The 27,970-nt window shown below is 38.8% G+C and overlaps 1 protein-coding gene across 7 annotated transcripts in view; it reads left to right on the top strand.

Annotated features, from left to right (window-relative positions):
- Positions 1 to 27,970, top strand: part of ofcc1 (orofacial cleft 1 candidate 1) — a 285,101-nt gene that overhangs the window by 109,270 nt on the left and 147,861 nt on the right. For all 7 annotated transcript variants that reach the window (XR_009650730.1, XM_060900091.1, XM_060900088.1 and 4 more), the window contains 5 exons: positions 2,907 to 3,088; positions 4,987 to 5,061; positions 5,440 to 5,513; positions 6,629 to 6,746; positions 23,014 to 23,253. Coding sequence is in view for 6 of the 7 variants with exons in the window: in XM_060900091.1 (XP_060756074.1) it covers positions 2,907 to 3,088; positions 4,987 to 5,061; positions 5,440 to 5,513; positions 6,629 to 6,746; positions 23,014 to 23,253 (689 nt within the window). In the remaining variant the exon portion in view is untranslated. The remainder of the gene's footprint in view (positions 1 to 2,906; positions 3,089 to 4,986; positions 5,062 to 5,439; positions 5,514 to 6,628; positions 6,747 to 23,013; positions 23,254 to 27,970) is intronic.

Here is a 27,970-nt window from a genome sequence, read left to right as displayed (position 1 = left end):
AAAAATTTGCACATTACAGAATGAAGATATGGAATCCTATCAGGCAAACTGTATGATTTGATAGCCAGTTTTGGTCAGATTGATATTACAGGATATAGGCTATAGCAGTGGTACAGTGGTGCAGTGGTTAGCACTGTCGCCTCATAGCAAGGTTTCAGGTTCGAACCTCACAGCTGACTGGGGCCTTTCTGTGTGGAGTCTGCATGTTCTCTTGTGTCTACATGGGTTTCCTCCCACAGTTCAAAGGCATGCAGATTAGGTAAAATACCCAGCCACTGGGGTTGCACAAGCCGGTCCCAAGCCCAGATAGACTGGGGAGGGTTGCATCAGGAAGGGCATTCGGTGTAAAAACCTGTGCCAAATCAAATATGGGGGTCATGATGATCCGCTGTGGTGACCCCTAATGGGAGCAGCCAAAAGAAGAAGAAGCTATTATAGGATATTAGAAAAACACATTATTTGTGTAAGATAATACATACAGTACAGGACACTTTTTCGATGGAATAAAACCATGTATTCTATTCTATTATGTATTCTAGTGGGTTTCATTCATTTGGTTTGATAGCATACAATATTGCTAGCATATCGCTTATCCTATGTCTATTATGTCACGCTACACAATGGAGAATGAGTGTTGAATGTGGTTTACAATATTGCATGGTTGTCAAGACAACATGACGTCACACGTTGGAGACATACAACTTCCACACAAGCGAGTGACTGTGTCAATTTGCAAGCAAAAATGGCTGCCGGGTTTGCTTTGTTAAATACGGAAGCTTTTGAGAGAATTTTGAAAGAGAAAGACGTGTTAAACAACTGAAAGGAATGTGTATGTATAATAATAATAATAATAATAATAATAATAATAATAATAATAATGGCTTTTTTCATGGTATATCAGATACATTTCATTTAGCTAGCATGATAAACTCGTTTTCGACTCATTCAGTATCATGCTAGCTGAATGGAATATATCCGATATACCACGGAAAAAAGCCAGCCAATATTATTTAAATATTTGATGACATAAAAATATGCTATTCATTACTATGTGTACAACCCCGATTCCAAAAAAGTTGGGACAAAGTACAAATTGTAAATAAAAACGGAATGCAATGATGTGGAAGTTTCAAAATTCCATATTTTATTCAGAATAGAACATAGATGACATATCAAATGTTTAAACTGAGAAAATGTATCATTTAAAGAGAAAAATTAGGTGATTTTAAATTTCATGACAGCAACACATCTCAAAAAAGTTGGGACAAGGCCATGTTTACCACTGTGAGACATCCCCTTTTCTCTTTACAACAGTCTGTAAACGTCTGGGGACTGAGGAGACAAGTTGCTCAAGTTTAGGGATAGGAATGTTAACCCATTCTTGTCTAATGTAGGATTCTAGTTGCTCAACTGTCTTAGGTCTTTTTTGTCGTATCTTCCGTTTTATGATGCGCCAAATGTTTTCTATGGGTGAAAGATCTGGACTGCAGGCTGGCCAGTTCAGTACCCGGACCCTTCTTCTACGCAGCCATGATGCAATAATTGATGCAGTATGTGGTTTGGCATTGTCATGTTGGAAAATGCAAGGTCTTCTCAGAAAGCGACGTCATCTGGATGGGAGCATATGTTGCTCTAGAACCTGGATATACCTTTCAGCATTGATGGTGTCTTTCCAGATGTGTAAGCTGCCCATGCCACACGCACTAATGCAACCCCATACCATCAGAGATGCAGGCTTCTGAACTGAGCGCTGATAACAACTTGGGTCGTCCTTCTCCTCTTTAGTCCGAATGACACGGCGTCCCTGATTTCCATAAAGAACTTCAAATTTTGATTCGTCTGACCACAGAACAGTTTTCCACTTTGCCACAGTCCATTTTAAATGAGCCTTGGCCCAGAGAAGACGTCTGCGCTTCTGGATCATGTTTAGATACGGCTTCTTCTTTGAACTATAGAGTTTTAGCTGGCAACGGCAGATGGCACGGTGAATTGTGTTCACAGATAATGTTCTCTGGAAATATTCCTGAGCCCATTTTGTGATTTCCAGTACAGAAGCATGCCTGTATGTGATGCAGTGCTGTCTAAGGGCCCGAAGATCACGGGCACCCAGTATGGCTTTCTGGCCTTGACCCTTACGCACAGAGATTCTTCCAGATTCTCTGAATCTTTTGATGATATTATGCACTGTAGATGATGATATGTTCAAACTCTTTGCAATTTTACACTGTTGAACTCCTTTCTGATATTGCTCCACTATTTGTCGGTGCAGAATTAGGGGGATTGGTGATCCTCTTCCCATCTTTACTTCTGAGAGCCGCTGCCACTCCAAGATGCTCTTTTTATACCCAGTCATGTTAATGACCTATTGCCAATTGACCTGATGAGTTGCAATTTGGTCCTCCAGCTGTTCCTTTTTTGGACCTTTAACTTTTCCAGCCTCTTATTGCCCCTGTCCCAACTTTTTTGAGATGTGTTGCTGTCATGAAATTTCAAATGAGCCAATATTTGGCATGAAATTTCAAAATGTCTCACTTTCGACATTTGATATGTTGTCTATGTTCTACTGTGAATACAATATCAGTTTTTGAGATTTGTAAATTATTGCATTCCGTTTTTATTTACAATTTGTACTTTGTCCCAACTTTTTTGGAATCGGGATTGTATATAACATGGTTAATATTAAATTTACCTTGAAAATCTACAGTATTTACATTGAATACATCATACTAGCAAATGTATAACTTAGTCTTTCGTGTAAATTTTATAAGTATGATGTGAAACCATAAATCATTATACAGTTACTTACAGACTCAGCTGTATGTTTGTGTGCATTTTGTATTTTGCATAAATCAGTTTTATGATTGTTTCATTCTCTCACTTTCTCTTCTGCTGTCCCCCCCCCCCAGGCTCTTTTGTGGAAGAAAGACCAGTGGCTGTGGCTCCTAGAGTCCCGCAGGCTGCATGGAGAGATCAACTGAGGGAGAAGTTGGAGGAGAAGAGAGAAGAGGTTATCCCCCACTATGTGGAACGACTGAGAGAACATGTGCAGGATGACATGATCCCAGTGGGCAGGGCTTCACTGAAGCAGGTCAAACACACACGCACGCGCGCACACACACACACACTCCCAGAGAGAGAGAGAGAAAATACTTCCCTACAGGTGCTTATATTAGAGAGCTGTGTCACCTTCCTGTGTGCACTTTATACTGTAGTGTCTTCGAATTATTGTGTCTTTGGCCCATTGACTGTAAATCTTTGAAAATACTGCACTGCTTTGTATTAAAACAAACAAACAAACAAACAAAAACCTCAAGAGCTATTCTCTGGCAGCTACTTTTTATACCTAAAACAATCCAAAATTTTGCATTCATTATATATATATATATATATATATATATATATATATATATATATATATATATATATATATATAATATGCTTTCTTTATGGGCTGCTACCAAATAGTGTTTGAATGTTCAAAGATTTCACTATAAAAAAAGACATTTTGGCAAAGAAAAACATTTTGTAGATAAATTCAAGCAATATTTTCCCAATGTTCTGAAACAAATATAAAATTATTATGTATCTTTCTAGATATATTAACTCATTTCAAACTTGAAAGTATTTTCTACTGGCAGATAATTTTGCTATCTTCAAGCATATCTTCATCTTGTTGTGATCTTCAAGCTAGAACGAAGCAAAATTATCCACCAACAGAATAATATCGAATAATAATAAGCTTGAAATTAGTAAATACAGTATGTTTAGAAATATACATTAATTGTCTGACTATTTCTTCTTCTTCTTCATTATAGAATAATCTAAAATATTATGGAGTTTGTTATATAGTAAATATAAGGCACTGCTGTTTCACTGCTCGTACAGTGGCTGAGTGACAGCAACATGCTTTCATTAAACTGGGAGAAAAGATTTAGCTGCTCAAAAAACCTGAAACGGGAAGAAACTAGCTATGCGTTGTAGGATACATGATGTGCATTTTATATCAGAAGCGTGCTCGGCAACTCTGCAGGAATGTCACTGTTATGTATATTCAAGTAAAGACTTCATTAACAGTAACATGGAGGTAAGGGTTAACGATTATCCACAAACACAGATGAGTCAAGAACCATCTTTACAAGAAACAAAATATTCTTATATTGCCTTCTATTTACGATATAATGAACTCCATAATATTTTAGATTATTCTATAAATAATAATAATAATAATAATAATAATAATAATAATAATAATAATATGATTAAGTGTATTTCTAAACACATTTACTAATTTCAAGCTTATATTATTCTGTTGGTGGATAATTTTGCTATCTTCAAGCATATATTTCTCAAGCGATGCAAAATTATCCATCAGCAGAATAATATAAGCTTGAAATTAGTAAACATGTTTAGAAATATGCTTAATCGTCTGATTATTTCTTCTTCTTCTTCTTCTTATGATTATTATTAGTTATAGAATCATTTAAACTATTATGCCATTTGTTATATAGTAAATAGAAGGCAATATAAGAATATTTTGTGTTTTGCAAAGATGTTTTTTGACTCATCTATGTTTGCTGGATATTTGTTAACCCTTACCTCCATGTTACTGTTAATGAAGGCTTTATTTGAGTATAAATAACAGTGACATTCCTGCAGAATTGCCGAGCACGCTTCTGATATAAAATGCACGTTATGTATCATATAATGCATAGCTTCCTGTTTAAGGTTTTTTGAGCAGCTAAATCTTTTCTCCCAGTTTAATGAAAGCATGTTGCTGTCACTCAGCCACTGTACGAGCAGTGAAACAGGGTGCGTATTTGCTTAGTGAATGCCATCCTGTGAGGCTCATCAGATGAATTCTGCTGCATGGTTTGTGTCTGTAGGGCAGCGGCTCACCAAAATCAGCTGAAGATTATTACTGTGATGGATCCAAATCTCGTATGCTGTGTGGCAGAACCTCAGTGAACGCATGCTTTTCTTTGACAGGATGAATGCACGGCAGAGGAGAAGGAGTGGGCGAGAAAACAAAGAGTGATGGCTGTCTTAAGGGGGAATACGAAGGTATTGATGTGAGTTCAGGGAAAAAAATGGAGAGACAGTACTGTAGTTGCACGAAATGTAATGTGTAATGTAAAAAGTACAAAAAGCACAACGATTAGATAAATAAGAACTTATATATATATATATATATATATATATATATATATATATATATATATATATATTATATATATATATATATATATATATATATATATATAATATATATATATATATATATATATATATATATATATATATATATATATATATATATAGTGTGTGTGTCTTAGTATTTATGATATATTTTCCTTTTTAAAAAAGCCATTATGTTTTACACATATGCCATTGTTGCATGACTGTAAGATTTCTCTGTTTTTAATTACATTGTCCCGAAAGGAGTCGTATTCCATTAGAGACTTGGAACAAGAGGAAGCTGCTCTGCAGGATCGGCTTTACGCAGCTTTCCAGCGGTACACACATTTCTTTACATGCACATTTTCATCTGCTGTTACAAGAAATAATCATTAATCTATGTACGGAACAACATTTACATTTTGTTGACAGTTTTTGTGACGATGCGTAATATACTCCATTATATACTTCACAATGCATTGTCTCTTCTGGTGCATTGTGGGTAAGTTGCCAGAGGCTAGAAAAATCTGTTTGTGTCACTGGATGCAAAAAGAGCATCAATTTTGTTGCATGCACATCACTCTTTCCCTTTCTCTCTATCCCCCTCACACACACACAGCCCTGTGGGCATGAGTGTGTGTTTAAAGTTTTTAAGAATTGTTCAGCCCCATCTACACTGACATAATAAAATCAGGGGAATATGCGTTGCGTTGGGGCGGCTAAGCTGTGGGTGTTAGTTAGAAACTGAAGTTGGTAGCTAGCTGGAAACCAGAGTTTTTGTCCTTGACCTTATCCAAGCATCCTTGGCCCTGTAAGTTTCTCCTCATGTTATTGGTGGGCAGCAAACAGAAAGGAGAGACTCATCATAAAAAAGCCCAAAGCTACTTTGCCCAGATTCAACCACAAATTGCTAGAGATTCAGCACAAACAGATGCCAGAAACATTTTTTCCCCATTTTACACAGTTGTTTTGTTTTTGCACTATTTTTGTGTTTTGTTCTAAAATCTCTACATTGTGATTATTATCTAAATGCTGTTCCTGATGAAACACTATGAAACATTTTTTCGCAGACAGCGACAAAAGAAAAACACAAACACTTTCCTGTTCTAGTGATGTTTCTAGTGTGTTTGTTCAATTACATGCTTTACGGAGTCCCCCCCTCCAAGAGACGGGCACTGTGGTATTGCTGTTCTGAGGAATTAAGAGGTTAGGTGAGGAGATGGAACAAAGGAGGATTTTATTGCTTTGGCCCCAATAAGACGGAGAGGCCGAATGGTAGAAAGAAGGAAAAAAGAGGAATGGAAAGAGAGCGAAAAGCGTTCGAAAGCGTTAGGTCTATTGCAGGTTATTAGATTACATTTGGGGCAATGTGAGGGTGGCTGGTAACAGGATTACTGGATGTGTTGTTTTGTCTATAATGTTGAAGTGTGTGTGTGTGTGTGTGTGTGATCAGTTCAGAGAGACGTTTGCTGAATTCTCTGCGTGACCGTCAGGCTGAAGTCATTGCCCAGTATGGAGAAATCACTGAAATCACTGAACCACTGGGCATCGGATCTGACCTTCCTTGGCAGGTAAAACACACACAAGCATGCACACGCGTACACACACACACACACACACACACATATATATATTTTTTCATCGCATCTCATTATGTCTAGCCGCTTTATCCTTCTACAGGGTCGCAGGCAAGCTGGAGCCTATTCCAGCTGACTACGGGTGAAAGGCGGGGTACACCCTGGACAAGTCGCCAGGTCATCACAGGGCTGACACATAGACACAGACAACCATTCACACTCACATTCACACCTACGGTCAATTTAGAGTCACCAGTTAACCTAACCTGCATGTCTTTGGACTGTGGGGGAAACCGGAGCACCCGGAGGAAACCCACGTGGACACGGGGAGAACATGCAAACTCCATACAGAAAGGCCCTCGCCGGCCACGGGGCTCGAACCCAGACCTTCTTGCTGTGAGGCGACAGCACTAACCACTACACCACCGTGCCGCACATATATTTTTCATATAAAAATATAAAATCCCATGCATGTGCTTACATATGTTTCTGTGGATGTGTGTGTTAGATGTATGAGCTCTGATATTCACCCCTTTCACATATCCCACAATCCACTGCACGATTGGGAACTTCCGGTGGCCAGCCAGGCTGCTGATAATGGTACAAAAAACAATATTGGGCTATATAATCAGTTTCAATGTTCAAATATCAGATGTTCAAATATTTACCTCGCCCATGACGGAGTAAGCGGGGCAATGTATTGTAATCAGTGTGGTTTGTTTGTTTGTTTGTTTGTTTGTTTGTTTGTTTGTTTGTTTGTTGGTGTGTGTGTCTGTCTGTTAACAATATAGCGTCTAGACGGTTGCACCAATTGACTTCAAATTTTCAGGGTCCATAGATTACCTGATTAAATTTTGGGGGTAATCGGGTCAAGGTGAAGGTCAAGGTCACCTGAGAGGTCAACCTTTCGGTCAAAATAACATATTTTCCATTATAACTCAAAAAATGGTTGCCAATAGACAAAAGTTTACTCTTATGAGCCTATAGGAACTCCTATATGGCCTTTCATTTGGTTCTATGATCTTTGACCTTGAGTGACCCTGAAAGGTCAAACTCAAGGTCATGGATTTTCAGAGGGCTGTAAATTGAAAACAGTTGATGGTAGACAGATATTTACCATTATCAACTTATAGAAAGTGCCATATGGGCTTTCAGTTGGCACCATGACCTTTGACCTTGAATGACTTTGAAATGTCAAACTCAAGGTCATGGATTTTCATAGGACTATTGAGGTATTTCACCCACGTGACCAAGTCACGTGACACAGCCATTTTGGACGGCACGCTTAAGTCCTTCAGTGCAAGGCGGTATGAGATGGTGGAGACTTTTGCACATTTTAACAAGAAAGTAAGCTGTGATTCGTGTTAAATTGGATCTGTCTTTTATCACAAACACTGTACCCAGCCTTGGTATGGAGCCCTGTTTATTTATTTCTGTGTCCCGTTTCTTTCTAGCCTCTGTTATTGCGTTTTATGTCTGATGTCTGCTACATGCAACCCTAGACAAATTAACACTGCCTTGTTTCACTGCTCAGATGGGTTAACAAACACTGACCCATTTACTTTTTGCTATATATTTTATCAAAATTGCGTTAACTGACAAACTTACCTGAAATGAAATGATCACTGCAAAGTCTGGAGTACTCTGTTGGCTCCCAATCTTGTCTCTTCACAGCTGCAATCCATTTGGCCCTCTTGTCTGGGTCAGTAGGAAACCGGTAGTGATGTGTCGGTCGCGAACGATCCGGTTCAAAGAGCCGTCTCTTTGAAGTGAACGACGGGAGCCGGCTCTTCGGTGGGAGCCGAGTTGGGGAGCCGAATTAGCCGGCTCCTTATAGTAAGAAGAGCCAAAAGAGTCAGCTCCCGAAAAAGAGCCGAAATTCCCATCACTAGAAACCGGTAAAAGGAGCGTCCTGCACGCTGTCCCTGTCTGTTGTGGCAGCCCACAGCACAACAAGCAAACACCATGGTTATTTATAGAGTGCTTACTGACAAATTAATCTATTCTAGGTGTTTGTAACACGTTTTTTTTCAAGCTGGTTCTCCCTCTCTGTCTGCAGCGTTAGTATGTAGCTTGACGTTCAAAATGGCGGACACCGGGGCGTCACGTGACCCTGTGACATCAGGTGAAATACCTCAATAACCTGACAGCTGATGATTGAGAAATATTGGCATTATCAACGTATAGGTATAAAATAAGTGCTGCTGGACGAGATTTGTTTTGCCTAGCAACACTTGTATTATGTTCAAATATGTTCAAATATTGGCTGTTCAAATATTATTACAGGTTTACATGGTCTCACAGATTTTTTTTCAAGATTAATACTGCTCGAAATGATTGCACATTTACAATTCATCATCAGTGTAAATGTACACTGTTCATGTTGTTGGCCAGAGTTATCGTGCTGAGTAGCTGGAGCCTGTATTTCATGTAAACAATGCAGAGAGTGAAAGTGAAAGGGCTGTATGGGCGATAATATAAGGATGACTGATTAAAAGCTTCTGTGCTGACGAAAAATACCATGGAACCAGTAATTAGTCATTGAAAAGCAATCTAAGAACATCACATTTCAGCTTACATCTGATATTTGAACATCAAAACTGATGACAAATTTACAATGATGACAAATTGTAAATGTGCAATCATTTAGAGCAGTATAGAGGCTAGACTGCCTTTCAGATTTTTCAAGTGTAGGTCAGAAAAATAATTTTTCCTGACACCCAATTATTTTTGTTTGTGGATCGAAAGCTACTGAATTTGAATCACAGACTTCCAATTTAATTTTTTAAAATAGAACAATTAATGAATTTAAGGCCATGTGACCCTAAATTCTCCTCTATTTTTTCCTGCTTCACCATGACCCAATACAAGGTATTACATCATGCGTCACATGGTGGGCTTTCCCCATTCACACAAGGCATTGTGGGATACAAATTTGAAACAGGAGAGAAAAATGGAGGACGTGAGTGTGCAAATGAAATGTGAAAGACCAACTACAGTAATGGAAAGCAAGGAGAAAAGATGTTCTATTGCGAAGGAAAGGAAACTCAGGACCAAACTAATAAATATCGGTGGTCAGTGAGGATCTCGTTGTGATCAGCTGTTCGTTTAGCGACAAGATGATGTAACTGTTAGTACACGGTCAAGGTAAACCAGCGCATGCACACACACACACATACACACACACACACACACACACGGACTTCCTCTGTCTGTTTGACTGCGCAAAGCGAGCGATTTCATGCACATTATTTGCTCGGGAATCCCCTCAAATTAAATAGCTTTCCAGCCACAGAATGGCCTGATATTTTGTGAGATATTACAGAAATAAACATACATCACAATGATCAAATTTCAGAGGGAACTACATTTCATCAATTTTATGAAATCAAAAGGACGTCTAGCTTTAATCTTGAAAAAAATCTGTGAGACCGTGTAAACCTGTACTAATATTTGAAAATAATAATATTTGAACATCAAAACTGATTATATAGCCCAGTCTTGTTTTTTGTATCGTTATTAGCAGCCTGGGCCTGGACACTGGAAGTTCCCAACTGTGCAGTGGATTGTGGGATATGTGTAAAGGGTGAATATGAATGCTGAGAATGGATTCTTCAGTGGCTTTTGTTCTCATACAGTTTAAAAAAAGAACAGAACTGACATGTTAGCAGTGTTTTTGTTCCCCTGCATGAGTGTCTCTCTTCTTTCTGTTTACTTCTGTTTCTCTCAGTGGGAGGGGTGTATAATACTGTTGTACAAAGTATTGAAAAGTTTTTTGTTTTTTTTCCAAGTGCAGTGTTGCAAATTTCATTTCAGTAATTTCATCCTAACGACTATGTTGTCAAATATGTAATTGACCTTCCTTATTTCACAAAAGGGCCAGGTATTTAGCTGATGTTTAATTTAATCCATGTAATAACACAGGGTTTACAAAAAAAAGAGAGATTTGGTGTTTCTATTGGTTTTTCTATCCACAGAGAGATGTCCATCTCCCAGAATAGACATTAAGATGGAATGTTGCAGTCCACCTGTAATACACAATTCACAATTGCGATGATTTTGCACATATATGCAGGATTCGTCACAATAAATCCAATACCTCACATGCTGCACACACTGATTATGAAAGTATTAGTCAGTGTTGTGATATGTATCGGCATTATGACTGTGGGTACATATGTGTAGTATGTGACATTAGGTATATTTATTTATGTTTAATACCGCGAGTTGGCCTCGTGGTTAGCATGTCTGCCTCTTGATTGGGAGAACGCGAGTTCTACTCACGATCAGGTCATACCAAAGACCATCATAAAAATGGTACCTACTGCCATCTGGCAAGGCATGCTGCAATACAGATGCGAGTGGGGAGTCAAACTCTCGCGGTTACCAGAGGACTAGCCTCCCACTGTAACCCTAGCTATGTAATAGGCGAGAGGCCGAGGGCTACGGAAATGGAGATTGGCGCCGCCCTATGCGCCACATGGCATGGGAAGGACTTTGTTTTGCTTGTATTTATGTTTAATACCATGTATTTGTTCGCATGGATACTGTAGTATTCAATTCTTCCACTGGGGAAATACGAATCCATCCATCCATCCATCTGTCCATCCGTCCATCCAATATAGCTACATCAGTGGTTCTTAAAGTGGGATCCGGGGACTCTGAGAGATCTATTAAGCATAGCCAGGAGGTCTGTTATTTATACATGTAGTTAAAGTGGAAATCACACCCACCTTTCTCAAGGTTATTCAATTGATTATTGAGTTTTCATTGTAGCATATGTATGTGTCTGGTCACTTGATTTAAACAGGTTTAATCCAAACATGAAACTCAAAAACAAGTCAGCCTTGATAAATAATAAAGTTCATGAATTAAAAAGCTCTCTGGTTCCAGTAAATATCCAAAATATCATTTTACACATTTCAAGACTGAGTTAAATCTTCAGATTATGCTCATACATGTGTGCTGAAGGGGTCAGTGTAATTTATTATATACAGTGGTGCTTGAAAGTTTGAGAACCCTTTAGAAATTTTATATTTCTGCATAAATATGACCTAAACCAACAGATTTTTACACAAGTCCTAAAAGTAGATGAAGAGAACCCAATTAAACAAACGAGACAAACATATCATACTTGGTCATTTATTTATTGAGGAAAATGATCCAATATTACATATCAGTGAGTGGCAAAAGTATGTGAACCTCTAGGATTAGTAGTTAACTTGAAAGTGAAATTAGGTTTGGGTGTTTTCAATCAACGGGATGAATGTCGGGTGTGGCTCAGCACCCTGTTTTATTTAAAGAACAGAGATCTATCAAAATCTGATCTTCACAACACATATTTGTGGAAGTGTATCATGGCACAAACAAAGGGGGTTTCGAAGGACCTCAGAAAAAGAGTTGCTGATGCTCATCAGGCTGGAAAAGGTTACAAAACCATCTCCAGTTTGGATTCCACCAATCCACAGTCAGAGAAACTGTGTACAAATGGAGGAAATTCAAGACCCATTGTTACCCTCCCCAGGTGTGGTCAATTAACAAAGATCACTCCAAGAGCAAGGCGTGTAATAGTCATTGAGGTCACAAAGGAACCCAGGGTAACTTCTAAGCAACTCAAGGACTCCCTCACATTGGCTAATGTCAATGTTCATGAGTCCACCATCAGAAGAACACTGAACAACAATGGTGTGCATGGCAGGATTTCAAGGGGAAAGCCACTGCTCTCCAAAAAGAACATTCCTGCCCATCTGCAGTTTGTTAAAAATCACATGGACAAGCCAGAAGACTATTGGAAAAATGTTTTTGGACCAAAATAGAACTTTTTGGTTAAAATTAGAACTGTTTGCAGAAAGGAAAGCACTGCATTCCAGCATAAGAACCTTATCCTACCTGTGAAGCATAGTGGGTGGTAGTATTAGGGTTTGGGCCTATTTTGCTGCATCTGGGCCAGGATGGTTTGCCATCACTGATGGAACAACGAATTCTGAATTATTCCAGTGAATTCCAAAGGAACATGTCAGGGTATCTGTCTGTGAACTGAATCTTAAGAGAAAGTGGGTCATGAAGCAAGACATTGACCCTAAGCACACAAGTTGTTCTACAAAAGAATGCTTAAAGAAGAAATGTTTTGGGATGGCCAAGTCAAAGTCCTGACCTTAATCCAACAGAAATTTTGTGGAAGTGAGCAGTTTACACAAGGAAACCCACCAGTATCCCAGGGTTGAAGCTGTTCTGAGGGGAAGAATGGGCTAAAATTCCTCCAAGCTGATGTGCAGAACTAATCAATGATTACCACAAACATTTAGTTGCAGTTATTGCTGCACAAAAGGATCACGCCAGATACCAAATGCAAAGGTTCACATACTTTTGCCATTCACAGATTATGGAATACTGGATCATTTTCCTCAATAAATAAATGACCAAGTATAATATTTTTGTCTCATTTGTTTAATTTGTTTTAAAGTCTTTGTCTACTTTTAGGACTTGTATAAAAACACTTTGACGGTTTTTGGTCACTGCGATGATCTGGCGACTTGTCCAGGGTGTACCCTGCCTCTTGCCCATAGTCAGCTGGGATAGGATCCAGCTTGCCCACGATCCTGCACACAAGATAAGTAGTTATAGATAATGGATGGATGGATGGATGGATGGATGGCTGGATGGATGTTTTTGGTCATATTTATGTAGAAATACAGAGAATTTGAAAGTGTTCCCAACTTTCTGGGGCAAGGATCACTGGAGGAGTAGTACCTTTCTGGGTGGCCATTTAAAATCTAGGTGTCCCAGACCGGTCTCCCCATATCCAGCATTGTGCGAAGCACAAAATAGGCCAACGCAACATCATGGCCCACCATCTAGCCTCTCACACAGCGACAACCGTCCACTGTGCCTCCACGTTGGCACCCTTGGTTTTGCAGAACATGGTGGATCTAGGGGAATAAACCCTGAAAAAAATCAGGGTCAGTACCTACTTGGGTCAGCCCACTGGCCCTTCAACAATCAGCCTCTTTGAACAAGATGTGGTGATATGTGTTACTTTGTGTTTCCACTCCATAATCTACTCATCCAGGAACACAAGCATAGAACAGGGCAGCCTGCTTGTCCACTGCCTAGGGCTAGCAACTCCTTGCTGTGGAAACCTTTACCCGCTACAGACCCAAAACATCACAAACTTTCAAGCACCACTGTAGTTAAAAGGGTCCCTGGCTCTGGAAGGTCTGAGAAGCCCTGAGTTAGATAAGTGCATTCATACCGACTAACACAAATGAGTGATTAGATCAGTTCCCAGGAAGATGATGACTCTTCTATTCTATCCTGATAATGTCTTTGATACATACTGTGCGTGTGCCTTCAACAAACCGGCAGTAAACTTTGGCTAACCTTGACTCCGAGCTGCGTTTTTCTCTCCTCACATCGTCCATCCCCCTCCCCCCCACACACATTCTATTAGCAGTTCTGTATTGTTCTTAGTTTCATCACTATTTCCACATCCCTCTACACCGCAGATTTGTATAAAAATAAATAAATAAAAAAATCTGTCATCACTATAAACTAATTTATTCAACTATTAAAAATAGTTTCTAACAAATTCCTTGGTGGGTGTGTATTCTTTAGCAGGTGGTAGGCTTTTCAGGAAGGAATAGTGTGTTTAATAGTGCATTGCATCACCAAGAAATAGCGAGGAGACAAAAAATGCATTGCTGACCACAATATCACGAGTTAATCTGCTTAACCTGGTTGTTTTTATGAATGATTTGTCCAAACCTGGGCCTGTAATAACATATACAGTTACAGATGATGAGGAGGAGTTTATTTAGTAAAATAATGTACAGAATACAAGTATAGTGCACATTAAAACACCTGGATAGCACAATAAAGTGTAAACACTTATTTCCATTGTGGTCCGAGTACCTCAAGTGGCAAAAAAGGGGGTGTAAAAACAAAAATGTACAGGAGGTATACAAAATAAAATATGACATAAACTAGAAGGTAAACTAGGACATAATAAAAGGATTTTGTGATTGCTGATAAAATTGATCAAATAAAAAATTCTTGACATTGGATTTAAAACATTTATGGACTGCAACTGACTTGGTAGTTTGTTACAGACAGTAATCACGATATAGCTAAATGAAGAAGGGCCAAATGACTTTACAGAGGGAACATAAAGGGACATGAGACCTGAACGGGTATTATGGCGGGCATTCTGAACACTTATAGAAGATATGTGCGATATCTCAGAGCATTACCATATAACATGTTGTGGATGTGATTTAGTTTTAACTGTTTGACTCAGAGATGGACTGGCAACATGTTGACTTGTTTGAACTCAGTAAACCCTATAGGAGTCCTGGGGGAGGCGCTAAGTATAAAACGAATCATTTTATTTTGAGTAACCTGAAGACGATTCTTATAATTCTTGGTAAGGCCAGAGTACCAAGTGGAGCTGGCATAGTCAAAATGACATTGGATAAGAGCCGACATTAAAAGTTTTTTAATTTCCTTATCGAGGTTTCTGGCCTGCCTATATAGAAACTTGAGTTTGGCGTTGGCCTTACGAATAATATTGACAGCTATATGGTTACCACTAAGAGACTGGTCTAAATCCATGCCTAAGTATTTGACACAGGATTTATCTGTAATTTTTTTACCATTACATACAACCCCGATTCCAAAAAAGTTGGGACAAAGTACAAATTGTAAATAAAAACGGAATGCAATAATTTACAAATCTCAAAAACTATTATTGTATTCACAATAGAACATAGACAACATATCAAATGTCGAAAGTGAGACATTTTGAAATTTCATGCCAAATATTGGCTCATTTGAAATTTCATGACAGCAACACATCTCAAAAAGGTTGGGACAGGGGCAATAAGAGGCTGGAAAAGTTAAAGGTACAAAAAAGAAACAGCTGGAGGACCAAATTGCAACTCATTAGGTCAATTGGCAATAGGTCATTAACATGACTGGGTATAAAAAGAGCATCTTGGAGTGGCAGCGGCTCTCAGAAGTAAAGATGGGAAGGGGATCACCAATCCCCCTAATTCTGCGCCGACAAATAGTGGAGCAATATCAGAAAGGAGTTCGACAGTGTAAAATTGCAAAGAGTTTGAACATATCATCATCTACAGTGCATAATATCATCAAAAGATTCAGAGAATCTGGAAGAATCATACACACACACACACACACAAAGCTGGAAAACCATACTGGGTGCCCGTGATCTTCGGGCTCTTAGACGGCACTGCATCACATACAGGCATGCTTCTGTATTGGAAATCACAAAATGGGCTCAGGAATATTTTCAGAGAACATTATCTGTGAACACAATTCACCGTGCCATCCGCTGTTGCCAGCTAAAACTCTATAGTTCAAAGAAGAAGCCGTATCTAAAAATGATCCAGAAGCGCAGACGTCTTCTCTGGGCCAAGGCTCATTTAAAATGGACTGTGGCAAAGTGGAAAACTGTTCTGTGGTCAGACAAATCAAAATTTGAAGTTCTTTATGGAAATCAGGGACGCTGTGTCATTCAGACTAAAGAGGAGAAGGACGACCCAAGTTGTTATCAGCGCTCAGTTCAGAAGCCTGCATCTCTGATGGTATGGGGTTGCATTAGTGCATGTGGCATGGGCAGCTTACACATCTGGAAAGATACCATCAATGCTGAAAGGTATATCCAGGTTCTAGAGCAACATATACTCCCATCCAGACGACGTCTCTTTCAGGGAAGACCTTGCATTTTCCAACACAACAATGCCAAACCACATACTGCATCAATTACAGCATCATGGCTGTGTAGAAGAAGGGTCCGGGTACTGAACTGGCCAGCCTGCAGTCCAGATCTTTCACCTATAGAAAACATTTGGCGCATCATAAAATGGAAGATACGACAAAAAAGACCTAAGACAGTTGAGCAACTAGAATCCTACATTAGACAAGAATGGGTTAACAGTCCTGTCCCTAAACTTGAGCAACTTGTCTCCTCAGTCCCCAGACGTTTACAGACTGTTGTAAAGAGAAAAGGGGATGTCTCACAGTGGTAAACATGGCCTTGTCCCAACTTTTTTGAGATGTGTTGTTGTCATGAAATTTAAAATCACCTAATTTTTCTCTTTAAATGATACATTTTCTCAGTTTAAACATTTTATATGTCATCTATGTTCTTTTTTGAATAAAATATGGAATTTTGAAACTTCCACATCATTGCATTCCGGTTTTATTTACAATTTGTACTTTGTCCCAACTTTTTGGAATCGGGGTTGTATAACGTCCAGAGATTCGTTACTATTAAGTCTACATTTAGAGCCAAAAAGTATGGATTCTGTCTTGCCAAGATGCAGAGAAAACTTGTTTTCTACAAGCCACTCTTGGACTGACTGAAGAAGAAATGCAAAATATTCCAGTCAGGTTTATATTTGTCTTAAATACAGTATGATGAAAGTCCGACAATGAGAAGTGCTTTTTTAAATTTTATTTTATTTTTTAACTTTTTGCCATAGTACTGTTTTGGAATAATACATTGTAGTTATATTCTAGGTATCAGTAATAATGTTTTGGTATCCAAGTGAGTATTTAAATAGCATTAGATGACAGATAGAAAAATGATGGAAAGATCAAAATAAAATATCAGATTATAAGCAAAATAGTTTTTTTTCACACCTACAAGGTGAATTTAACTGGTGTGTGTGTGTGTGTGTGTGTGTGTGCGCGCGCGCATGTTTAAGATGCTGCTGTTCTGTCATGGTGGAAGCTTAGAGTTGTAATGATTTCTGTCTCAGCTATGAGAGAGAGAGAGAGAGAGAGATCCGGATTTGAGGAAGGCTGTAAATGGTGCGAGATTGTGGTATAATTCCTCACACTGGCATCTCTGCCCCCAAGTCACCATTCCATTATCTCCCAAATTGCTGTGTTTCAGAGAGATAAAGATTTTTTATGGCTTGCTGACTTGAAACAACCAGTGCAGCCTGAAAAGCAACGGCTAACCTGCCATGCATAGTAATTTCATTGGTAAACGACAAAATCTTTGTTTGTGTGACATTTCCAAAATTACTGAAGCAGATGAATCTCAAATATAAAATGTCACATTTGGCATGCAAAACTATGAAAATATATTTTTGTGCAAAATTCATGGAGGCATTTAATTTAGAATGTGTTTAATAACTAAGCTCTGCCTGCATCAGTAATCCTGCCTTCGGGTCCCAAAAAGATTGTCATATTTATTCACACCCCCCCTCCTGCCCTCCCCCCACATATGGAGCCAAAAATTCTAAGGGTACATGTTCATTGTTAATTAAGATTTACTAATTAAAATGAAAATAATTAACAAGAAAGCCTAATCTCAGAATATTAGTCTGTACTTAGAGAGAAAAGAAGTTTTTGTGTATATTTAAAGTGTGTTTTTGTTATCTGCCAGTGCATATGCCTGAAAAGAGGTTTCGACGAAAGATGTCCCATATGCCAAGATAGAGAGCAATGGGTGGAGTAAAGAGAGAAGGAGAATGCAGAGGATCCTGATGCTTTGATCTCGTCAGGAGGAGCTGGGTTATGGCACTTTAGGAAAACCCTGTCAACTTATAGATTCTAAACTGTCTCGCTTCACCATTTCACCCCCTGGAAATCTCCATCACTTCCCAAAATGTGTGTGCATGCAGATATGTGTGTGTGTATGTGTCCATTCTTTCCTCTTTTAACACAGCAAACAACACGGATCATCATCATACTTCATTTCTTTTGTACTTTTTCCTTTGTAGAATTGATAAAGCCTTTTCATGGAGAAGATGTGTCTCAGATTATAACACGCAGTTATTCCAACAAAACCTTCTAGAGAAATGATTCATTTCCTGCTTAATGGTTTACAAGGTCATTCTGCCTGGCTTCTACAGTACCTGAACTTTAACTCTTATATTGTGTCACGTTTACAGTTTGCTTTAAAAAGGAGCAACAAAAATGATTTCCAATATGAACGTTTATGCTTCACCTGGTTGTTACAAATATTTGAAATTGAAAATTGAAATGTCATACACATTATAGATATGCTTAGAGATGAATTTGACTCAAGAGTAAGAATGTAAATAAAGTGCTACATTACTAATAATTGACATAACACAATATACTTGGTATTTAGAAATATATAGTTTATATATTTCACACACATCACTAGCTTTTAAGCTTTTTAGGTTTCTATTTTTTTTTTAATTGAGTATTTATTGTGGACGTTAGGTTGATAGTATATATGTAAGTTTGCCTAACCACAAATGAAGTTCCCTCACAGGAAAATAAAGTTCTCTTGAATCTTGAATAGTTTAGAAATATATAGTATAGGGTGAACAGACGTCCCCGTTTTTGGTGGCCTGTCCCTGGCTGGAGCTGTCGCTGGAAATATCCCCATTTTTAACCATGACCGACAGGACCCCCCCATCAATCAATCAATCAATCAATCAATCAATCAATCAATCAATCAATCAATCAATCAATCAATCAATAAATGGGACCAAAACATCTACCAGATTTCAGCAGACGCCTCGTGTGTTGTTTTGTGGATCACTTTAAGACAGGCTCAGGCCAATAGCAGAGATGTTCGAGGACACCTCTGGTCATCGCCTTTTCAGTATTTCGATTAGTGGAGCTGAGGAACAACTTTATAGTGGAGCGCTAGAATCTTTGCCTCAACTAAAGTCATTCATTCAGCTTTGACAGATCGCTTCATTCGTTTCCTGGACAGGTGAACCATCGTCTTTTCTTGTAGGCCTAAGTGACGTTATTTGCCATCGATGTTATTTAGCTTTTACAGTGGTGCTTGAAAGTTTGTGAACCCTTTAGAATTTTCTATATTTCTGCATAAATATGACCTAAAACATCATCAGATTTTCACACAAGTCCTAAAAGTAGATAAAGAGAACCCAGTTAAACAATTGAGACAAAAATATAACATTTGGTCATTTATTTATTGAGGAAAATGATCCAATATTACATATCTGTGAGTGGCAAAAGTATGTGAACCTCAAGGATTAGCAGTTAATTTGAAGGTGAAATTAGACTCAGGTGTTTTCAGTCAATGGGATGACAGTCAGGTGTGAGTGGGCACCCTGTTTTATTAAAAGAACAGGGATCTATCAAAGTCTGATCTTCACAACACATGTTTGTGGAAATGTATCATGGCACGAACAATGGAGATTTCTGAGGACCTCAGAAAAAGCGTTGCTGATGCTCATCAGGCTGGAAAAGGTTACAAAACCATCTCTAAAGAGTTTGGACTCCACCAATCCACAGTCAGACAGATTGTGTACAAATGGAGGAAATTCAAGACCATTGTTACCCTCCCCAGGAGTGGTCGACCAACAAAGATCACTCCAACAGCAAGGCATGTAATAGTCGGCAAGGTCCCCAAGGACCCCAGGGTAACTTCTAAGCAACTGAAGGCTTCTCTCACATTGGCTAATGTTAATGTTCATGAGTCCACCATCAGAAGAACACTGAACAACAATGGTGTGCATGGCAGGGTTGCAAGGAGAAAGCCACTGCTCTCCAAAAAGAACATTGCTGCTCATCTGCAGTTTGCTAAAGATCACGTGGACAAGCCAGAAGGCTATTGGAAAAAATTTTTGGTTGGATGAGACCAAAATAGAACTTTTTGGTTTAAATGAGAAGCGTTATGTTTGGAGAAAGGAAAACAATGTATTTCAGCATAAGAACCTTATCCCATCTGTGAAACATGGTGGTGGTAGTATCATGGTTTGGGCCTGTTTTGCTGCATCTGGGCCAGGACGGCTTGCCATCATTGATGGAACAATGAATTCTGAATTATACCAGCGAATTCTAAAGGAAAATGTCAGGACATCTGTCCATGAACTGAATCTCAAGAGAAGGTGGGTCATGCAGCAAGACAACGACCCTAAGCACACAAGTCGTTCTACCAAAAACGGTTAAAGAAGAATAAAGTTAATGTTTTGGAATGGCCAAGTCAAAGTCCTGACCTTAATCCAATTGAAATGTTGTGGAAGGAACTGAAGCGAGCAGTTCATGTGAGGAAACCCACCAACATCCCAGAGTTGAAGCTGTTCTGTACGGAGGAATGGGCTAAAATTCCTCCAAGTCAGTGTGCAGGACTGATCAACAGTTACCGCAAACGTTTAGTTGCAGTTATTGCTGCACAAGGGGGTCACACCAGATACTGAAAGCAAAGGTTCACATACTTTTTCCACTCACAGATTTGTAATATTGGATAATTTTCCTCAATAAATAAATGACCAAGTATAATATTGTTGTCTCATTTGTTTAACTGGGTTCTCTTTATCTACTTTTAGGACTTGTGTGAAAATTTGATGATGTTTTAGGTCATATTCATGCAGAAATATAGAAAATTCTAAAGGGTTCACAAACTTTCAAGCACCACTGTAAATGTGCAAGCAACATTTTGCGATGTTGTATATGACATAACATTGCTTGACACACTGTACTGAGATATAGCGGTTGATGTAACAAACCATAGCCTACTGTGGCCAATGCTAACAGAAGAAAGCTCAGTGCAGCGCCAATCAGTCAGCTAAAGCTGTTGCTAGATGCAGCGTTGCTGTAACAGAAATCCAGCTGAGGTAAAATTGTAACAGTTCAATGGCATAAGCTAACTTACACACAAATTGGTGTGTTATTCCGCAGCGTAGCTGGCTATGTAAAGCTGTAGGTTTATGGTAATGTTACCAAAGAGTCAGTAATTTGTATAATTTGTTGTGGTGTGTAGTGGACTACACATTTTGATTAAGGCTACTCAATAATGTGAGGTCATTAATTCAGCTATGGCTACAATTTAGACTATGGGAGATTGGGAACCATTTGTATCCTCAATAATAATAATAATAATAATAATAATAATAATAATAATAAGTTACCAGACCTTGAAATTGCTTGGACTGAAGTAAACTGTTTATTTAAACTTTGTTGTGTGTTTTGCATATTTTTAAATACATTGTCTATTATTAGTAGCATATATGGTAATTAATTTAATATATTTACTTTCATGGGTCTAAAACATCTATTTCAGCTAGCTTACAATTTAAGAGTCTATAAATCTAAACTGTGTACCCATACCAGAGATTTTCACATTGTCTTTATTTAATGTGAACCTAAAGCAGTGCACTCAGTGAGGAAAATCCCACTTTTTATACAATGCATGGTCAAAATCCTTGGAAAAACAGAAATGTCCTCACTTTTTTATTACAAGGATGAAAACATTAGATGTTTGTTCACCACCGAACTGAAAATGTCCCCAGTTTTCATCTCAGAAATCTGGTCACCTTAATATAGTAGATAACTGCATTAACATCTGGTGTCAAGGGGACATCCAGTGCTTAGTAGTGATCAGAGGGTTCAAATAAAATGAACATGTATTCACTCCAGATGAGGTTTTCGTTATTTAGACATCAGTACTGTTTATAAGAGCACTGCAAATCTGAGATTTGCAGTCAGCAATTCTGAAATTCCACTGGAATCATAGCTCGTGCTTTGGAAAAATTTCCTGATAATATTTTTGAATTGATTGTCATTAATTCATATATTTTTATCAGCTACTAAATCAATAGTCACTTCTTTTCTCCTGGATAGCTCTAAATATTATTCACATGATAAAATTCCTCCAGATGATAAATTATGCTGTGTGTGTGTGTGTGTGTGTGTGTGTGTGTGTGTGTGTGTGTGTGTGTGTGCACAAAACCAAAGAAGGGATTCCAAGTCTGATTCCTGTCTGTGTGAAACACTAGTCATTCTCCTGAATCCAGACGAGACGTGTGCTCCAGGTCAGCACAGTCCTGGCTTTCGGACAGGAATCGCCCACCAGTCTGTGTATTTGTGTTTTCCCTCCCACATCTACTCCACAGAGGCCTACACCCCTCCCTCGAAGACACTTATATTTAACTGCCGCCCACCGAAAGTAATCCCTCACTATCAGTGTACCTCTTTTTCCCCTCTGTGCCTTGCAAATATTGCTTACTGACTGCATCCTCAGAATAGCAGCACTGTGATGTTGCTGGAAGTGGAGTGAATTTATTATTACTAAATAATCCGGTTGTATTAATCAAAACACTGTATTCTCAAGGGCCATGTGAAAAAGAATTAATGTAAGATGAGACGAAATCAGTCTCTCATGTGGTTGGTCGCAGGCCGCTACACTGGACTCTTTCTCACTTCTTCCACATCTGTAACACATGCTCTTTTCCTTTTCATCTTTCTCTATATCCGTCTTTCTTTTTCTGTGTTTCTGTAGGTGGAGTGGACACGAACCCCACAGCCAATGGAGGTGTGTGTGGTGTGTTTACGGGCGGTGAGGGAGAAGCTCAGTAGGGGGCTGTACAGTGTGTGTGTGTCTCTGCACAGTGGGTTGGGTGGCCCTGCGCTGTGCTGGTCTCGCCTGAAGGAGCAGCACTGGACAGGAGTCACAGAGCCTGTGGAACATCACGGCCGAATCTGCGACATAGAGCTGCTCATTAACCAGAACCTCCATATGGTGAGGGAACACAAGACTAGAGTCATTAACGCAATACAGACAGTTTATAAACACAGTATAAAAATGATCACAGGAACAAAAAGGTGCTCTAAAAGTCCAAATCCTTGTCAATGCACCATTTTAATTAATACAAATATTGACAGTTAGCACTTATTGATCATGAACACATCATTAATTCTGTGTTTCACTCTTTAAAGCTAGACTGCCTTTCAGATTTTTCAAGTTTAGCAGATCATAAAAAGAATTTTACCCGACATCCAATTATTTTTATTTAGTGGACTGAAAGCTACTGAATTTGAATCACAGACTTCCAATTTAATTTTTTTATTTTTTAAATAGAACAATTAATGAATTTAGGGCCACATGGCCCTAAATTCTCTGATATTTTTTCCTGCTTCACCATGACCCAATTCAAGATATTATGTCATGCGTCACGTGGTGGGCTTTCCCCATTCACGCAAGGCATTGTGGGATGCAAATTTGAAACAGGAGAGGAAAATGGAGGATGCGAATGAAACATGGAAGACCGCCGACAGTAACGGAAAGCGAGAAGAAAAGACATAATGTTGCGAAGGAAAAGAAACGCAGGACCAAACTAATAAATATCGGCGGTCAGAGAGCACCTTGGTGTGATCAGCTGTTCGTTTAGCGACAGAATGATGTAACTGTCAGTGCACGGTCAAAGGTAAACCTGTGCATGCGCACACGGACTTCCTCTGTCTGCTTGACTGCGCAAACTAAGCAATTTCATGCACATTATTTGCTCGGGAATCTCCTGAAATTAAATAAATTCCCAGCCACAGAATGACTTTTTTTAAAGATATTACAGAAATAAACATATACCACAATGACCAAATTTCAGAGAGAACTAAATTTCACTGATTTTATGAAATCAAAAGGCCGTCTAGCTTTAAAAAAAAAAAAAAACTTTCTTAGATTATGTATATACATTCAGTTCATTCATTGGTAACAAATTCTCACATTAAATTAATGTTGATTGTTGTCTATTTGAGTTTCAGTAAAAACTTTTCATGACATACTGTATTCGAGAGTAAGTTCAGTAAGAACTGTTGACAAATTTAGGACGCAGCAGTGAGAGAGAGAGAGAGATGATCTTTCAGGATATAGCTGTGATGAAAACCACAAAACACATTCCGTATGTGAAAATGACAGATGGGGTGATGGCAAGAAAGGAGAATTACAGCAGAAGAAATCTATAGAAGATTTTCTTCTATATTTACACTGATTGTTTTTACTTGTCAGTTAATCTGAAACCAAACTGAATTTTTTAAGGCCAGAGCATTTTATCATGCATGAAAGAGACCTTATTATACCTTAAAACAGACCTTCATCCATCCATTATCTGTAACCACTTATCCTGTACAGGGTTGCAGAGCCTATCCCATCTGACTATGGCTGAGAGGCAGAGTACACCCTGGACAAGTCACCAGGTCATCACAAGGCTGACACATAGAAACAAACAACCATTCACACTCACATTCACACCTACGGTCAATTAAGAGCCACCAGTTAAGCTAACCTGCATGTCTTTGGACTGTGGGAGAAACCGGAGCACCCGGAAGAAACCCACGCAGACACAGGGAGAACATGCAAACTCTGCACAGAAAGACCCCCATCAACCATTGGGCTCGAATCCAGAACCTTCTTGCTGTGAGGCAACAGTGCTAACCACTACACCACTGTGCTGCCCCTAAATCTGACCTTATATGGACTATTTTAAGACTATTATGAATGCAAATGGTTTCAAAATTCAATAAAAGAATAAGAAGAACAAAAGTTTGGACAAATAAAATGGTTTCTTTCTACACAGGAATTCTGGGACACAGCCTCGGACCAGTCCTGCTGCTCCTCTAGCAGCTTTTGATCACAGCTTTAGTTTGAAATACAGAAGCAAAAACATTCCCCTCAGTAATAAAGTATACAACCCCGATTCCAAAAAAGTTGGGACAAAGTACAAACTGTAAATAAAAATGGAATGCAATAATTTACAAATCTCAAAAACTGATATTGTATTCACAACAGAACATAGACAACATATCAAATGCCGAAAGTGAGACATTTTGAAATTTCATGCCAAATACTGGCTCATTTGAAATTTCATGACAGCAACACATCTCAAAAAAGTTGGGACAGGGGCAATAAGAGGCTGGAAAAGTTAAAGGTACAAAAAAGGAACAGCTGGAGGACCAAATTGCAACTCATTAGGTCAATTGGCAATAGGTCATTAACATGACTGGGTATAAAAAGAGCATCTTGGAGTGGCAGCAGCTCTCAGAAGTAAAGATGGGAAGAGGATCACCAATCCCCCTAATTCTGCGCCGACAAATAGTGGAGCAATATCAGAAAGGAGTTCGACAGTGTAAAATTGCAAAGAGTTTGAACATATCATCTACAGTGCATAATATCATCAAAAGATTCAGAGAATCTGGAAGAATCTCTGTGCGTAAGGGTCAAGGCTGGAAAACCATACTGGGTGCCCGTGATCTTCGGCCCTTAGACGGCACTGCATCACATACAGGTATGCTTCTGTATTGGAAATCACAAAATGGGCTCAGGAATATTTCCAGAGAACATTATCTGTGAACACAATTCACCGTGCCATCCATCGTTGCCAGCTAAAACTCTGTAGTTCAAAGAAGAAGCCGTATCTAAACATGATCCAGAAGCGCAGACGTCTTCTCTGGGCCAAGGCTCATTTAAAATGGACTGTGGCAAAGTGGAAAACTGTTCTGTGGTCAGACAAATCAAAATTTGAAGTTCTTTATGGAAATCAGGGACGCTGCGTCATTCGGACTAAAGAGGAGAAGGACGACCCAAGTTGTTATCAGCGCTCAGTTCAGAAGCCTGCATCTCTGATGGTATGGAGTTGTATTAGTGCGTGTAGCATGGGCAGCTTACACATCTGGAAAGACACCATCAATGCTGAAAGGTATATCTAGGTTCTAGAGCAACATATGCTCCCATCCAGACGACGTCTCTTTCAGGGAAGACCTTGCATTTTCCAACATGACAAGGCCAAACCACATACTGCATCAATTACAGCATCATGGCTGCGTAGAAGAAGGGTCCGGGTACTGAACTGGCCAGCCTGCAGTCCAGATCTTTCACCCATAGAAAACATTTGGCGCATCATAAAATGGAAGATACGACAAAAAAGACCTAAGACAGTTGAGCAACTAGAATCCTACATTAGACAAGAATGGGTTAACATTCCTATCCCTAAACTTGAGCAACTTGTCTCCTCAGTCCCCAGACGTTTACAGACTGTTGTAAAGAGAAAAGGGGATGTCTCACAGTGGTAAACATGGCCTTGTCCCAACTTTTTTGAGATGTGTTGTTGTCATGAAATTTAAAATCACCTAATTTTTCTCTTTAAATGATACATTTTCTCAGTTTAAACATTTGATATGTCATCTATGTTCTTTTCTGAATAAAATATGGAATTTTGAAACTTCCACATCATTGCATTCTATTTTTATTTACAATTTGTACTTTGTCCCAACTTTTTTGGAATCGGGATTGTAAATCCTGATAAGTCACGAAAAGTCTTTTAAAAACCTTTAGAAAAACAGCACATTTATGATCAGCAGTCCTGCTATTTTACAGTCACTTACAGGAAAAAAGACCTGTCTGTAATACATGATCTCTCTCTCTATCTCTCTCTCTCTCCCTCTGTTTGGTGAAGCTGATCAGATGTGCCTGTTTGACTGAAATGCCCATGCTGGCACTCCCTTTTTGAGAAATTAGCAGTAGGTGTCATTGCCTGTTTCTCATTTCTTGATTTTTTTTTTATCTGTGAATTTCTCATAAGTATTGGTAACACAATGTGAAAACACACTTCCATATGTGTGTGTTGGCATTCTCATTAAGGTCTTTACTAAATTTGGGATTTGACGATACAGACAAAATTACAATACAATACAATTTTATTAACTTCCTCCCCCGAGCGATTTTCAGAAATGAGTTTACAAAAATAAGTTAAACAATATATAATAATTGTAAAAGCATATGAATGTAAATATATGAATATTAAATAAGTATTAAATGTCATTGTTCCTTAAAAATTCCTTAACACTCCTCTTGAAAGCGTAGATGGTCTTGGAGTCTCTAACTGTGTTAGGTAGAGTTCCATGATTTGGGTCCATAGAATAAGAAAGAGCATTGGGTTGTGTTTGTGTGACACCATGGTATATTGATGTTGTCCTTTCCTCTTGTGTTGTAAATGTGTGTATCAGGTCTCTTGGCTAATTTCTGGCAAAGGTAATCAGGCACCATTTGACTGAAGCGTTTGTACATCATGGTAACATTACGAAGTCATAGAAGTTGCTCAACTGTTAACCACTTTAGTTCCTTTAATGTGGGTGAAATGTGATCAAACTTTCTTACCCCTGTTATAACTCATGCAGTGAAGTTTTGTATAAGTTGTAGCTTTTGGATGTTTCCTTTAGTAGTACCAGACCATATATTTGTCCTGGGTATGACTTTAAACTGCAACCAGTGGTGAGTCTCAGGTCCGGAGGACTTGAGTATTGGGGAAAGTGGATTTACCCCTTAATCACCATTGCTCCCAGGTCCGCTCTGACTTGGAGTGGTAGCACCTGCCTGGGTTCCAACTTTGGGTTAAATAGTACATCACCAATAAGGCACTGGCAGCTGGGTGCTTTTTGGTGCAATGTGGCAGATGAACCCAACAGGG

The sequence above is a fragment of the Neoarius graeffei genome, chromosome 19 (genome assembly GCF_027579695.1).
Source record: "Neoarius graeffei isolate fNeoGra1 chromosome 19, fNeoGra1.pri, whole genome shotgun sequence".
Taxonomy (NCBI): Eukaryota; Metazoa; Chordata; class Actinopteri; order Siluriformes; family Ariidae; genus Neoarius; species Neoarius graeffei.
This window is presented reverse-complemented; position numbering and strand designations above follow the sequence as displayed.